The sequence below is a fragment of the Rattus rattus genome, chromosome 1 (assembly GCF_011064425.1).
Source record: "Rattus rattus isolate New Zealand chromosome 1, Rrattus_CSIRO_v1, whole genome shotgun sequence".
NCBI lineage: Eukaryota > Metazoa > Chordata > Mammalia > Rodentia > Muridae > Rattus > Rattus rattus.
Genome location: NC_046154.1, coordinates 240171116 through 240188388, shown reverse-complemented (window position 1 = coordinate 240188388; position 17273 = coordinate 240171116). Strand labels below are relative to the sequence as shown.

General features: G+C 41.0%; 1 protein-coding gene across 2 annotated transcripts in view; it reads left to right on the top strand.

The window, feature by feature from the left end:
* The window catches only part of Kcnq3 (potassium voltage-gated channel subfamily Q member 3), a 293223-nt gene that overhangs the window by 241501 nt on the left and 34449 nt on the right, over positions 1-17273 (top strand). For both annotated transcript variants that reach the window (XM_032916133.1, XM_032916142.1), the window contains 3 exons: positions 13880-13970; positions 14691-14817; positions 16121-16293. In XM_032916133.1, coding sequence (XP_032772024.1) covers positions 13880-13970; positions 14691-14817; positions 16121-16293 — 391 coding nt within the window. The remainder of the gene's footprint in view (positions 1-13879; positions 13971-14690; positions 14818-16120; positions 16294-17273) is intronic.

Sequence of the window (17273 nt, the reverse complement as noted above, 5' to 3'; positions counted from 1 at the left end):
AAATCAAGGCATTGTAAATGTATACTTTGTGGATCCGTCAGGTAGGCAGGTGAAGCTAAAGCAAAAAAAACTCAACTGTAAGTTGCAGATGATATCTGAGGACCTGGGAGCTGATGGAAGCTAGTCATCTGCTAGTACCTTCCAGGGGAGTTATCTGAAGTCAGAAAGATATTAGGTCAGTCACAGTGGTGGGTGATGAATGACTATCAAGAGGACTGAAGACAACAAGATAATTTGGCTCTGAATCTGGAACATTCCAGTTCATCATCATCACAAAGTCTAATCAGTCAGCCTTGTGATACCATAACCTAGGTAGAGCTGTTTCTTTCCCTAGGACCTTAAATTCAGAAAGATATTACAGACCTTTTCTGTAAAGACTTGATCTTTAACAAACAAGAACTAGATGCACAAGCATTTTCCATTGCAGATTTCATCAGAGCCCAGACTTGGATGCTACCTAAATAGCTGGCAATGAGGGGATGGTTATACATATTTTAGGGCTCCGATGTCACAGAATGCAGCTCTTTCATTAAACATGATTGTTTTGAATATTTTATAATCAAACAGAAGGATATTTATTCTTTAATAAGATAAAATGCTGAATGCAGCATTGTGACAATACAAATTTGTTTATATATATATATATATACACAAATATATATTTTATAATAAATATATATATACTGTCCTTTGGCCAGAAAAATGAATGTAGTTGATTAATTAGGTTAGATCTCAATATGATGATTCTCTGATTTTTACTTCTATGTTTTTCTTATTCTTTTGCTTTCCAATGTCTTTCATAATATGTTTGAATTCAAAGACTTAGACCAGCTTAGAATCAAGTTCTCTGCAGACTTGTAAAGTAACTAGGAATGTATCAGCAGTTGGAATTCTTTGTGCCTTCAGTGGGGACCATAGAAGCTAGGAAGTCAGCAGAACCAAGGTGACCCAGGGCAGGTACTCTGGACCAGATACTGCAAAACCTAGTGCTCTCTTGGGATATCTGTCCTCCTGCTTGTGATGACATGAACCAGGGCTAGGGAGATAATGCTGATACCTTCTCTGTGCATCTGCCCTCTTTCTATTTTAGTTACTCTATAACAACAGAGGCAGATCATATGCTTACCTTTCCTTTCCTGTATTACCTTCTCACTGTCTAAAACCTCTTTCTTGCCCTCCAGGGAAGAGCAGCAGATCTTTTCCAGACCAAGGGGTGACTTTTACCCTTGGATACTTGTAGAAATAACTGGCTTATATGGTCTCTGCTCCGACTTTCTAGGATACAGTACTGTATCCATTGCCTGCTGTCATGCTGATACTGCAATTCAACTACATTGTTAACATCCTTACTTACCACAGCATCTGTTAGGGGCTACACATCCTCTCTCATGAGTCTCTATTACAGTCACATAGAATAGACAATGCGTGCTACTATCACTTTGAAGTTAAGGCAGCTGAGGCTCAGAGAAATCAAATGGCACTGTCTTTTGCACACTGACTAGAGAGAGACAAGCAGCATGAGCAGAGTCTCACTATGAGTTTATTTTCTGGCTCGGTAGTATGCTACTTCTATTTTCCTGACTTGTGTATGGACAATGCTACCTAAATTAAATGACCAGGTAGATGTTATACAGGCTTTAAAAAACATTCTCTTTAGACTTGGCATCATTCTAACAGGAAAGAGATCTTAACCTCTGGAAATACTGTCCGGTGTGTATCAAAGAATGTTTTGTTTTTAGAGTTAACTGGACTTTGTAGTATATAGATTTTTAAATGACATCATTGTTTGTCTACCTTGTCATGTCTCACACACACTTGTAAATAAGGCATACTGGAAACCTCTCCTTCTAGTTCTTACTGGACACTGAACATACCCTCCCCAGATCTGTGGTATAATGTATCCTATGAAATATCTTGATATTGTAGTCTTGATGACAGTAGGCTCAGTAGTTTTCTTCCCACCTCCTGGATCACCTTTTCTAAATGAACCCTCCCCCCAAAAAATTGCAATTATTTTCTCCTGAGTCATCACTATGAGATTTGTACGGTGGCATACATAGTACATTGGCTAAAGTTGACATAAAAGAATTGACTGAAATGTAGTCATTGAGCAAGAATAGAAGGGCTAGGAAGATTACAGGATGGACATGCTCTCCTGCCTCTCTTGATGTGTTCACACAGGCATTTCACCAGCCTGGTTTCATAAGCAAAGACACTTCTTAGAAGTGAAACAATTGTGATCAAATGTGCAGGGTTAGGAATGTGATTCAGTACTGGAACCCTGGTATGCCTGAGTCCCCAGAGCCTTGCTTTCTAAGAAATCAAGTAATCTAAAACCTAAAAAATTCTGTGAGCATGAAGCATAGTGGGAGGAGTAAGGAGGGAAAGAAAGGAGCTGAGCCAGCCAAAGGCATCAGTGAATGTGGAGGCCAAGCATGATAAGGAAGAGGCAGAGAAAGATGAGTGTGGTAGATAGAGTGGATAGGTTAAGGTGCTAGGATGCTAGAGACCACTCAGGAGCCTAGAATGATCCAAGGGAAATGTGATGGTGTTGGCAAGGGCATTAGGCATGTAACAAAGAGCTGCTGCACATCATGGATATGAGAGTGATAGGTATTGGGAGACACAAAAGTCCCTTAGTTGGAAATATATTTTCTTACTTTCACATCTCTAGAAGGAGGAAGAGAGATATCACAATGGCTAAAATAACTTAACCAGAAGTTTCTCCTTCTTGGACATTCATACAGCTATAATGCCTTACAGTTGACAGCGTGTGAAAGATGCTGAAATATAGGTTAGTGTTATTTGGGAGCATTCTCCAAAGACGATGCCCAGATGGACTTAAAAAAAACAATTATTTCCAGCTACTGAAAATTTACATGTTCTCCAGACACTGTTTTATTATGATGATGAAAATAATAATTCTATTCAAAGTAATGATTTTTAATATATGTCAAGCACTAATTTAATGTCTTCGGTTATCCCCAATTTAAGGTACATTCATTATTGCTATAATTCTTGAAGATACTCTAAATAAATGTGAGATATTGATAGAGCAGAGAAATTAAGGTACCTAGTCAAAGTTACACAATAATCATTGAGGTCAGAATTTAATCTTAGTACCTCTTTGCCTCCAGGTTTATGCTCCCAATTATGAATAATTTGTAGGTGGACATGCCTTTGTGAGCAAACTGTGAGGAAAGTGGCATTTATTGAGTACCAACTACTTGTCAGTAAGGATGTTACAGCTATTAACTCCGAATATACTGACAAGACAACCCCTCATGCTACTCCCCATGAAGATTCAGAAGCCACTGAAAAGAGACTCTGGCATGTCCAGTTCATCTTTGGAACCCTAGTTTTCTATGACGGTAATTCCCCATAATTCTTTGTGGTTCATTAAAATTTTGCTTAAAAGATCAATGTGGTACCCAATTAGTGCCATGTAGATGCAAGCCTAGGGCAGCAATGGTGGATGTAAATATTGCTGTTATATTTTTAAAGTACTAATGACAGGAAAAAACACTCAAGAAGTGTTTTGGTCTGAATCTCAGCTTCTTGAGAGGTTGAAGCTGAATGATTACAAATCCAAGGTTTGACCAGCAGATAGCCCAAGGAAATGTAGGAGACTTAGACATGAAATGGAAGGGGTATGCTAGAGTGAATGAAAGAATTGGATGGAAAAATGGAAAGGGTGGCTACAAAGGGAAAATGGAGAATGATAGACTCTTCTCCTTCAGTGGGAAAAACTGCTTGGTGGTAGAACAATTGCCTAAAACCAAGAACCCTCTGGGTTCAATGGAAGAAGGAATAGGAGGAGGGAGATGGGGAAGGAGAGAAAGGAGGAAAAAGAAGAGGAAGGTGGGAAAGGAAGAAGAGGTGGGGAGTATGGAGAAGGAGGAGGAAGTAGGAAAAGGAGATGTGAAGGCAAGGGAATAATTCACCATGGTGACATACCATGTTGTACAGATGTTTCTAGTGGCTGATATACTGTGCAAACCCTGATATAATCTTTGTTCATCATTTGCGTTAATTTCTTCAATGATCTCCTTCACAAAATGTGGATATGTACGTTTTATTCATGCAGTCATTTTTCAAAGTATGCTGTAGTTAGCAAGGGTGTTTTAGGATTAAGTCTTCTATTTTAGGTCTATTGTTTTTCTGTATAGCATCAGACATGTAAATTGTCCTGAGATGATGCTATTCATTTGCTGGCACATTCTCTTGGAGAACTGGAATAATAAATATTCTCAGCACAATTATTACATCAGAAGATCTCTATTGCAGCTACTCAATTTTCATGCTGTATTACAAAAGCAGTCATGACAGGTGAGCATGGCTGTAATTCAATCAAACTTTACAGAAATTAACAGTGGGCTATATATGGTCTGAGGACCAGTGTTTGTTACCTGTTAACTCAAATAATAAAAATCTGTACTACTTTACATGTCTGTGGGTTAGATACTCATGTGCATGCAGAGTAATGTTTGGCCAGGTATTGTTATTTATATTATTTTTCTTTCTCTTTTCAAGAACACAAAAGCTTTTAACAACAATCATTTTTAAAATACTGTTAAATAGGTGCTCAGTATAGCCTTTACTAGCATAAGAAAAATAAAACTAGTGTTTGATTAGTATCCTATTAGTGCCTAATTCTAGGCACATTGACATGTTTACACTTTTGAATGATTAGCATTTGACCACCCAGCTGTCCCATGATATGAGATTGGAGGGGAGCATCTTCACTGTAGTTAACAGGGTTCTTCAACATTACCTGGTTCCTGAGCATGTGGGGCTTACAGATTGACTTGGGGAATTACACCGTCTCCTTTCTAACTTCATTTATTTTTTGCTATTATTTTTATTATCAATACCATGAGTCTAATTACTACTGACAATATGTGTACAGGTGTGGGACTATCTACCAAGGCATAGGCACACTAACAGCAACCACATGGGGTATGGCTATAAAAAAAGCTAAATTTATATAACATTACATGACTTCACATTTTATTAGTTCAAACTTCTGAGAGACAAGAATTGCAATGGTAAATTTTGCTTGTTAAGTCAATGAAATTGAGAAACAGGTTAGTGAAACACATCTCTAGTTATGTCTGTAAGAGCATCAGCAGAGAAAACTACTTTCTAGAGGGAACTAATCCCTCAATGGATTCATAATATGGTAGCATTATTGAAGTTTATGAAATAAGAAGTGAGACTAGGTAGAGAAATTAGGTCAGTGAGGCAACATCTTGTCTTGGGTCCTTGCAACATTTCTTCTCTTTTTCTCCACTGCCCTGTGCTAAACAGATCATCTCTAGCACACACGCCCATGCTGTTCAGCCCAAATACATAAGGCCAAGCAACTATGAACCAACCCTCCAATGCTAAGAGCTACAATAAATAACCACTCCTCCTTACATTGCACTCTCAATGTTTTGGTTGTAGAGTTTAAAAGAATTAATCCAAAGACTATGGGATGTTTAAGACCTTTCATGGACCAGTTGGTTTGTCATCAAACCAACTCACTCAAGAACATCCTTTGCTAGTGGTTCCATTGTATTCCAAACATCCCTCAATCAGTTGTGGTAGCCCATTGTAAGTTTGAGGCCAGCATGCAATGTGTATAGTGACCTGGCTTGATCAATCAATTAGTCATCAGCTTTCTCATCATTTCCATCAACCATCATACAATCCTGCATGCTTTGTAAGCTTGGCCTTTTTATTTTGCAAATGGTTTTGACTGAACTATTCAAGATGTCCTCTGAGGTAGCAGAGTCTGATCTGCAAAGCCATGACACTCCTATGATGATTGTTAATCACACCAGCCTGGAGCCCATATTAGGGAAATATCTTTCCTAATATGAGCTGTTTTTATGCTGTCTGAGATCTCTCACGTGCCAAGACTTGGGTAAAGAGCGTTCAGACAGCAGAGATCCTCTTGTTTGCTACTCCTGTTTTATAGATAATGAACTGTGATTTCGGGAAACTAAAATCTACTCAAGGTCTTCTCATTGCAGGGACAAGATTTACACCCAAATAAATGTGCATTAAATCTCTTGCTGTGTAACACTCTGGCCCAAAACATACTCTCACATGTGAGAGATAATTTCTCTTTCCTCTACACCGTCTTTTCTTCCTCTTCCTTTTCTTCCTTTTTTCATATCTCTCCCTAATCTCCTCCTCTTCTCTTTGCTTCCCTCTGTATTAGGAGTTCAGGTATGATTCTCAAGATAACACCATAAGCCTGGACTTGAGTCTCATGTGAAGAATCAGCTAAAGAAGGTTCTCTATCAAAATCCATTTAGTGACTGTTTGGAGACACCAGTCCCTGAACGGTCCAATTTTGTGTGGATGGTGCTTTTAGTTCAATTCCATGAAGGTATCTCTAGTCTAACAGCTTGCTTCATAAAAGCAGAGTCTGCAGAAAAATAGAATTCAGAGTCCTTTAAAATCTAATCACAAAAATAGCATCCCATCTCCTTCCCATACTTTACCCACTAGAAACAAGTCTTAGCCTCTTTTAAGCAGTGGAAATTCCCCATGAGTGTCATTAGGCCATCTTGGGGTCAGCTTGCTACAGCTCTACTACTCAGTCTTTTAATCATTCCTTTGTTACCCTGAATTTTCAGGGAAACCTAGCAGGTGCTTGTGGTCTTAAGAAGATCCGTAAAATATAACCATGCATCTCACTGTGGCATCTAGAAGCCTGATATGCAAATTTTGGATGCCAAATGAAACTGCTTTATTGATAACGCAACTTTATATTCAATAAGGAAAACAGATACCACAGTTGAGGCAATGTGGATGTGGAAGTACCTACCTAATGGCTCCTATCACCATCCCACAGGGAGACACCTTGTGATCTGTCAAAGTTAGGACAGCACTGCCTTTATATGGAAGTATCCAGAGTCAAAGGAACATCATGGGCATGCTAATGAAATTGGTGTGTATTTCATCTGTCATTGTTGTAGAAGAGAACAGAGCTTCCTGGTCTGGAGAAAGCTGACAACCTTATCCCCATGCAGAAGTCACAAACCTCCAAAAATATGAGTTTTTTATAGAAGGTTGAATGTATCTGAAAGGCTCTTTAGAAATAATCAACGTGTAACTCAGGCTGGTGTAGACAAGGCACTCGTGATGTGATGGAACTCATACACAGCCTTCCTGGGACTTCTTTTAATTTCTAGTGGATTTTCCAATTTAAAATAAGTAATTTTGGGAACTTGATGAACTATCAAGTGAGTCTGTTAGCTATGTCGGACCTAGGTTCTGGCATGACCCATTAAGCTAAATTTCACTCCTGTAGAAGCTAGCGCATGTCAGATCAGCATGCTGTGACAAGCATGACATTATGTAACTGAAGAGCATTCTCTCAATTACTTTTTACAGCAGCCTGAATTAGGAGCTTGTGTCATTGCCACTTGCAAGTGATGAAACCATCCTCATGCAACTGGTAGCATAGTTGATATCCGAACTTGGATTTTTTTCATCTCAAACACATAAAAACAGTCCAAAAATACCTATTGTGCCATTTCTCTGGGTTGCATACTTGTCATATGTAGATATGAAAACATAGAGAGAAAAAAGAGCTTCCCCATGCTTATAGAGAGTAGACAGCAGAGCTGGAAACAGAATGAAGACAAAATTTCTTCAGCTATTGCCTTTTGCGGAGAGCTTAGCTCCCGAAAGGAAATCATAGAATCCTTACTGCATTAGAACAATCTAAGATGTGCTATGCTTTTTATTGGATGCCCAGAGCTTAGAATGGTCAGCCATATCAAGGGATGCACAAGACTATGAAAAGTAAAAAACAAAATCCTATGTGAATGATCAGAAGAGTTTTTCCTATTACTGTTGGAGAGCAAAAGATGAAGTACAAGCTCTTAAGACACAAATACGGTCCACTCTCAACTCCAAATATGTAACAAGTGATCATCCAGTAGTTTGTTGAGGGAAGGACAAACATCATAATAGAGGAAGTGACAGATCCTCAGATCACTTAAATACATCCTTGGAAGACAATATTTACATCAATGGGAAAAGAGGAAGATAGTAAGTTAGGAGAGGAAATAGAATTCAGAGAGTCTTCGATGTTTTAATTAAATTTCAAATCTGTTATGATTAGAAAAATAAAGAATGAGAAGACAAGCATAGGAAATCCTGGTATATTTTGGAGTTCTGTTGTTGGTTATGCATTTGTTATACATATATGCATTTGTATAACTTCTACATCTTCTTAATCGATTGACACTTACTTGCCTGTAATACTCTCCTTGGCCTCTCAAAGCAATTTTCTTCTTCATTTCAGCTTTGAGATCTGATATTATTATAGCTGATTCTACTGCACTTTGATTACTCTCCAAGGGAAAGTATTTTCTGTCTTTTCACTGACAACAGATTTGAGTCTATGGTGCAAAAGTGAGTTTCTTGTAGGTAGCACACAGTGGGATCATTCCTTTTATCCATTCTGCTGTTGAATGATCTGATGTGGGAGAGTCGGATCTCCTTGCTAAAGACCTGGGACCTGATTGGTCTACTTAAAAAATGAGAAAGGGTATTTGAAGAGTAGAGGAAGCAGGAAAGGAAAGGAAGTGATGTGGGTACTCTCCCTGGTCTCTCTTCTTTTCATCTCCCTGTCTCTAGTCCTTAGATGATGCTGTACTTTATCATAACATGTGAACACTGCTCTGCTTAGCTCAAGTATGCACTGTTTTGGTCAAGCTGAGATCAGTTCACGGGGTGTTACTTGCTTTCTTTAATTGCAGTCCTGCAACTTTTAACAAAAGACAAAAAGAAGCAATCACTTTGAATCCTTTTTAAATTATTCTTTGTAATTTTTCCATATGTACTGTTAGATGCTGACATTTGATGACATTGTTTTGAACTATTTGAACCTCGGAGATAAATAGTATATGATACATTTGAGCAGAGAAAATGAGTTCCAGAAAGAAAAGGGAGAACATAGGTCAGATCTTAAAAAGCAAAGTAGACACCCATCAAATTTAAATTGCTCAAATTTTCCTGGTGTGTAATATTTTGCCTTTTTCCCTGATGTGGTTGGGATTTAATGAAAGGCAACACATTCTAACCATGTTAAGGAAGAGTGCAAGTCTCATCAAAGCCCTGTCCACTGCATTGAACTGAAAACAAAGAATGGCATTGTAGGAGAGAGAATAAGTTGAGAGCGTAAGACTGGGGTATTACCTTCACTCTGCAGGAGACACGCTGTGCTCACATGCTTACCTGAGCATCTGCTGTTCACAATTTCTTCCTGTACAATAAAGGAACAAGAAGAGGCTTCTCAGGCTTCCTTGAATGTTGTGGTTGCTAGAACTTGGGTGGGGAATCATAATCAGGCTCAGGAGAAGGAAACAATAGGGAAATAAGAGTATTGCTTATAAACTCATGTCCATGTCTCTAGAGGATGGCACATTCTTAGTCCTGTTTCTTATCTAACAAAAATTACCAGTTGATAATAGCATTTCCTCCAGGTAAGTTGGCAGCAGTTTGAATCCTGCATTCCAGGCAGTCTTGACCAGTCCATACTAGAGAGTTTACAAGATAATCAGTCATTATTTTGAGACCTTGACCAGTTGGGCTTTAATTAATACTTGTGGGTCCATGTGTGTGTGTGTGTGTGTGTGTGTGTGTGTGTGTGTGTGTGCACGCGCGCGCGTGTGTGTGTGTATTATATGCATATATACATACATAGATATTTTGTATATCCAGATTTTTAGAACAGTGTAATTTAGTTATTTGATTTTGTTGTTATTTGATCATTTGAGTTCTTTACATAGTGTAGACTTTATTATTAACTCTTTGTCAGGTGTATAGTTTCAAGAATTCTCTCATTCACATAAATGATTGTCTTTTTACTCTTTTGTCCCTTTGCCAGTTTTGGTTTGACAGTTTCATTTGTTTGGTCTGACAGTGCCCTCTGCATTGGAAGTATTTCATCTGCTCAAGAGCCAGGAGCCATGGCAGTGCCTCAAGTCAGGTCAGATGTGAAGGAGACAGCCACACCCACTCTATTAATTCATTCTGCCTACACCTGCCTAGGGTGCAGCCATTCATCACTTTCAGTGAAGGGACTCTAATGATAATCCAGTGTGCCCACTGATGCCCTGGCCTTGACAGACATTTTGGAGCCACCAAGGATGGAAAATTGCCCCAAAGTTTCTGAAAGTAAAGCAGGACCAGCATGGTCCCTGATCTAAGACTTCCAAAATGTGAGAGCCGAAAGGGAAATATCCTTCCAGTTAAATGTGCTGGCCAGGTGCCTTCATCCACTGGGTGGATTCCCTGCAAATTCTCCATCAAGGTCTCTTATTAGATCCCAGCAAAGGGGAGTCTCTTATTCCCTTGGTGACACTGTCACCTGGACTTGGAAGCTCTAGCCTTATCTATATAAGTATATATATATATAAAGTAGTGATTCTTCCATGCTTCCCCCAATGTTCTCAGAATAAATAGAAACAACCACATGGAAATGACAACATATACACGAGCATTTTCCACCTCCTTTCCCTCTGTGTCGTGGACGGTCCTCCTTTACCTCCTTATCTGAAAGGCTGCCTGTGTCTCCCTGTTGTTGCCTGGTAGAGGTCTGGTACTAAGCGGACCTGGACTTGAGTATGCACTGAGCCTTGGACTGGTCATCTGAGCCATGTAGTTCAGAACTGTGCAATTCAGAGTTCCCTTATGTGTTTCTCCCCTGACTTCTTTAGCTCTGGCTTGGATGAAAGATGATAGGGGATAAGGAAAGAGTTCTGAGGGAGAAACATGGGGACAACTGTGCCTGGGGGAAGGTGCTTGAGTACAGCATTGAAACAGACCAGCATTGCTCTCAAACACAGCCTGGAATTATGGAGAGAAGGACCCTCCTGGGTCTCCTAAAAGATTTCTTCCCAAATCTCTTGTTCTGGGCCTGCAGGTGCAGAGTGAAGGGGGAGGATGTGAGCACAGAGCAAAGGAAAGTGGGGATAGGGTGGAGGAAGAGACACTGGGTGAGCATGGTAAGGAGAGGGAAGGGAAATGAACAGGAAGTGTTGTAGACAGGGTGCACAGAGTGGCAAAGGGCAGAGGAGAGGAAAAAAGAAAGGTTAGTGGAGCATCTAGAGAGTACCAGACAAAGGAGCGTGGAAGGCAGGTGCCTCTGTGGCCCAGACACATCTGGCTTCTGTCAGCCAGGCTGACAGAAGCTGACTGCTGAACTCGAGCTATTTTAAGGACAGTTTGAACTTTTCAAGAAGCTGAAAATGTCGTCCCTTCTCGGGGTTAGAAGACCTTCCTGGATGATTTGAGTTTCTTCAATTATTGGTCTTTCTCAAGTCTCAGAGAGTAGATCCCAATGATGCTGGTGCCTAGCTACTTGTGCGGTTGTTGGCTGCCCCCTGCTGGCTTAGTCTGGGTTCTGCATGCTGCAGGCTGATCAGAACTAGACTGAAGCTGGATGGTGGGATAAAGGTGATTTTTCCACCTCCTCTCCCACAGTGTGAGAGGTCCATGGAATAATGACCTTTCTCATAAAGTTTAAACTTGGATTTTGATTAGCATGATATAGAGTTTCACTTGGACTTCAAACTCAGCACATTCTCATGAAGCTTCTCATCTTCTTGGGCCCGAGGCTACCACATACCCTTCTGACATCTGTTTTTGCTATGTCCTAGCAACAAGACCCTCAGTGTCCTCCTCTTGCTCTTCACCATCACCCTCTTTAGTCCTGCTGAGATCATCAGGAGGTTTCTCTTTCGGGGGAATCTTATCAGCTCAGCCCTTCTCCTTTGCCAGCCCTGACAGCAATCACTGACCACAGCCCTCGCTGAGCTGACTACAGATGTAGATACAGATATTTCCATTGTCCATTGTTGATGTGTACTAGGATGCTCTGTGAATGTCCAAGTGGTAGATAGAACCAAACTATTCATACTGTATGCTTCTATATATGCTGCATGCCTATAATAAAACTTAATTTAAAAACTAAGCTCATCACAAAATTAATAGTCATAACCAACCCAGAGTAGAACATGGAGAGTAATAAATCATAATAAAATAATTTAATACCCATCAATGAGTGGTTTCTGGATTTTGCTTTTAATATTCTGAGTAGTCTAATGATGAATGACTAAAACCACAAAAAGCAAACAACAGCCAAAGGGAAGCTGTTATATGTACATACTGTGTGTGCACGTGTATGTACATTATGTGTCTATTATATATGTCTCTGTGTGTTCACATATAGTACTAGGGATTAAAGCCAGACTTTACACAGGCTAAGCAAGTCCTCAATCAATACATTGTGTATGTAGGTACCACGTATGGGTGTCATATGTGTGTGTGTTGCCAGGGTTTGAAACTAGAATATGACATATGCTAGACACATGACCTACTAATCATATAACCTGTATGTGTATGTGGACATACAAGCCTGTGTGTGTGTGTGTGTGTGTGTGTGTGTGTGTGTGTGTGATGTGTGTGTGGTCTGTGTCTTTAATTCCAGCAACAGGGAATTATGGAAGTCACTTCGATGCCTTCCTTAAGCATCTCTTGGTTACTTAGAGCTCTGAGCCCTGGGTTAGTCACTAGATATATACAGGACCTGGTACAGCCTCTGCTATCCAGGACTTGAGTATGACAGGCCAAGCATCACAGACCACATGGTCATACAACTGTGAAAGCTAGATGCACGTGGCCGTTTCCCATCCTACATTGAATTTTCTACCATTCTGTACAACAAATTGCCACTATCTTGATGGCCTGTAGTGATATCATTTTTTTTCTGTAGCACACAGTTTCTGAGCATCACTGGTCTAATTCGGTCCTATGCTGAGGCCCTTTTGAGGCCAGCAAGAGATTCTGTGGCTCTGGTATGTATAGATGGGGATCCATGCAGTGTGGCAGTCTTAGGCATGACTATCTAGTGGCTTTTGCCTTATAATGAAGAAAGCAAAGGAGGAGTGAGTCTTGACGTCTGCTTGTACTTGGGTGAAACACTCTTACAAGGGCATGATTCACAGGGAATAACCATGCACATCTTGTGGAGCCATCCCCATGTTTACATGCGTACCAGATAAAATATTGAGAAGCATCTCAAAGGCTCCTACTTCTGCTACAGGAGTTCAACTCTGGGATGCCAGGGTTTCATAGTACACCAACTCAGCCTTGGCATCCACTTTCAATGCCAACTGAAGGCAAATCTCAAAGAGCTGAGGCTGGTTGATGCTTAATGTTGTAGAACTGAACATTTAACATTTTACATAATATTGGTCTTTAAAATCCTGCAGCAGGAGGACGATACTACAAAACTCATGTGAGTCACTCTAAGGATGATGAACTGGCATGTGTGAAGTGGCAGGTGATGGGTGCCAACCAAATGTAGTGGGGAGATGTGCTGATGATGACACCATCAACACCATTATCACCCTCACCATCTCCTGAAAAGAGGATTTGGGGCTCAGAGTAGGTAGGTTTTACTTACAAGTTGGAGTTGTTCATTGTTTCAAATGAAAGTCCTAACGGATAGAAGGGGTTGGTGATTGTGGTTAAATTTCTAGATAAGTTTGGAAGTACAAATTTAGCTTGGAGTATCATCAGGTGTATTGGTAAGAAAATGTGTTCCAAGACAGCAAAAATCAAAAGTCTAACTGATTCTGCCAAGCAGCTCATTGAGCAACAGTATGCACCTTGCTTAAGTTCTCTCAGCCTTGTTCATCATCTTTCCCACTTTCAGGGTTGCTGTGAGAGATGAATGGGATAACATATTTAGAGAGAGCATGTGACACTACACTGTCCAGTGTCCTCACTGACCCTTTTTCTTGTATTGCCTGCTGCACCAGCCTGGACTAAAGCTCCCTCCTTCCTTCTTCCTTTGTTCTAGGTTCCTGATTGTCCTGGGATGCTTGATTCTGGCCGTGCTCACCACTTTCAAGGAGTATGAGACTGTGTCTGGAGACTGGCTTTTGCTGCTGGTAAGCTATGTGCCATTAGCACTGTGCTCCAGGATGGAAACTGAAGGTCATGTTCAGCTGGAAACTATTTGCCTGGATCTCAGCTTCCTAATATCTCTAGCCAAGTCGAGATCCAAGAAAAAGCAATGCTCTCTTTGCCTTGCCAGGCCTGCCATAGGCATAGCCTTCCCGATGATGATCCACCGTTCTGGACAGAAATAAGAAGCACATAATCTAAGCCCAAACCATCAGTATTAAATGATAAAAACATAGCTTCCTGGCCCTCTGACCGTTCACCAAAGGCATATCCCATTCTATACCCTATCCTTTTTGATTTCTCAAAATGTAAACTAAGGTTGATACTACAAAACTCATGAGGTAATGGCTGGCCCCAAAGCTAAGCTTAGTAACATTGGCCAGCTAGAATAGCAGAGGCTGAGCATTCTGGGTAGGGTTAGCAGATGTGTTTGACTTCACTTATTGGATATTTTAATACATTCGATGGACTAAAAACTGATTGGTTGGAATGGAATCTTCAGAAAAGCCCAGACCTGGATTCATTTTGCATAGATGGTTAACAAGGCAAGATGAAGACAGGATTTGTCACAGTGACCTGCACTGCTTCTTCCCTCCCAGGCCCCAGCATCCTCACTATCAGTGCAGCAGCAGTAGATACGCATTTCCTTTGATCTCAGTAGTCTTTACTGCGTACTAGGTAACCTCATGTGCTCTTTCATACAGGAAACATTTGCTATTTTCATCTTTGGAGCTGAGTTTGCTTTGAGGATCTGGGCTGCAGGATGTTGCTGTCGATACAAAGGCTGGCGTGGACGGCTGAAGTTTGCCAGGAAGCCCCTGTGCATGTTGGGTAAGCACTGTCAATTGGATCCAGTAGTGGCCTCAGTCCTCACCTATGATATTTCTCTAATAAAGTTTTATGGATGTGAGAGTGTCAAAATATCCTGTGCTGAAAATCTATCTCCTCAGATTGTTCCTTGACATGCTAGACAGGTAGTGATTCTTGGTCACTGAAGACTGGGCTCACTGTTTGCATTTGGGTTGTAAAGAAACCACAGAGCACCAGGTAGTGTATATCCCCATTACCCAGACTAGTAAGTAGCACCCTCTGTCACCAAAATAGCTCAAATCACCTGTATCTTCAAGGCCAACAAGAGTAGGAAGTGTCTAACCATTGGTGATTGACAGTGTATTTCTTCCCGACCACATTTTACCTGTTCTGCAAAAATAGAAACTGAAGTTCACAGAACTGAGTTCTTCCAGTTTCAAAATTAGTGAGCAGCAGATGCTACCAGTCTTAATTATTGTTCTATTTCTGGGATGAAACACCATGACCAAGGCATCTTTGTAAAGAATACATTTAATTGGGGGCTTGATTATAATTTCACAAGGTCTCTAACCATCATAGTGGGGAGCTCAGTGCTGGGCATGGCACTGGAGGAGTATCTAAGAGAGTACAGCTTACAACTTGATCTGAGGCAGCAGAGAAAGAACTGAGCCTGGTGTGGCTTTGAGGTTTCAAAAGCCTACCTCCTCAAGAGATATACCTCCTCTAACAAGGCCATACCTCCTAATCCTTCCCAAACAGTTCCACCTATTGGAACCAAGCGATCAAACATATGTATGAGCCTATGGGATCCATTCTCATTCAAACCACCATCGCACCCCAACACCACAATTCTGGAAGAATCTGGTGCCCTTGAACTCAATAAATCACACCCAAGTTTCTGTCTTATGTTCTGCTTACTCAGAAAAAAATAATAAAATACATTAAAACAGAGCCTGAGCATTAGGCTTCACTTCTGTAGCCTGAGCAACCTGCAATGCCATCTTCTCCACAACTCATGTGCTATCAAATGCCAAGTGCCACATAAGGCACTGTGAGAAATTGTACCTCTGTGCTCTAGAACTACAGGTGGAATCTAACAGGGTCTTTCCCTAACTCCTGAGAAATCAGTGGTACTGAGAGGTTCATTTCCTCATCACTTACAGCATAATCCATTATCACTGGCAGTTGACATCACGTTCAACCCAAGTGCTTACAACATCCCCTGCTTGACATATTCATCAGCTCCAAAACAGTGCTAGTGATGGGGTCTTTCCTCTGCACGACCTTCTTTCTATTATCTTCCACGGTCTGTCCTCTTTCCCAGATATCTTCGTGCTGATTGCTTCTGTGCCAGTGGTTGCCGTGGGAAACCAGGGCAATGTCCTGGCTACCTCTCTGCGAAGCCTCCGCTTCCTGCAGATCCTGCGCATGCTTCGAATGGATAGGAGGGGTGGCACCTGGAAGCTCCTGGGCTCAGCTATCTGTGCCCACAGCAAAGTAAGTGTTGTGGAAAAGCCATGAAGTAACACAGGCTTCTCTCTCTCCTGCTTGTACCTTTCTACAGAGCCGTCTTCCTACAGTGTCCATGAGGGTAGTCATGCTGCCAACACGCATAATGATTATAATAAGGAAAAAGAGAAGAAAGTAGAGGAGGAAGCACATGCAGGTGTGCCCCAGTGATGTGGATGTGGACCACAGGCAGATCAGAGCTTAGGTCTCGGCTCCATTATAAGTAAAATAAGTTTGGCCAAATCATTCACTTCTCATTGGCCTTCAGTTTTCTCATTTCTGCAGGGGAGATTATGATTCAACAGCTCAGTGGTAATATCTATACGTCTATATGGTTGAAAGGCTAGAATGAGCTCACACAAGGCAGCATGTAACAAGGGGGCGGGGAAGATTTTGGAGTCCCACCAACTAATTTGGATCCAAACTCTGTCTGTGTTACTTTGTTTTTTTTTTTAATTAATCCATTCTTTGCACTCTGGACCAGGTTCTATACTTGACTCCTCTGGCATAGAGATGCAGAGATGAGGGTGAGATTTTACCAAGGTGAGATTTCTAATGCTGATCCTATAGTTACAACAAGCCAAGCACTGCTACCATGACAAATATGCCCCGGGATCTCTACCGGTTCACGTTTCCAGTGTCTGATGTGCTGGTTGGTTCTCACAAGTCAGGAAACTGAGTTCTGAGTCACCAAAGCAGGGGGAATAAAGGCCCTGCAGATTCTGCAGAGCAGATTTTAAAAAACAAGAAAAGACTTGATGTCATCGCTTCCCAACACTGGTTGTATAGCAGTCTTAGTCCCTTGATCCTAGGGCTAACTGCTGGAATACTTGGCATGTGAGGGAATAGACTCTTCTACAGAGCTGCTAGTGAAAAGTTATACAAAGTCAGGATTCCCTTGAACAGTGTTTTAAATGACTGCAAAGCCCACTGTACCTCCCGATGCCAACCATTACACCACCACCTAA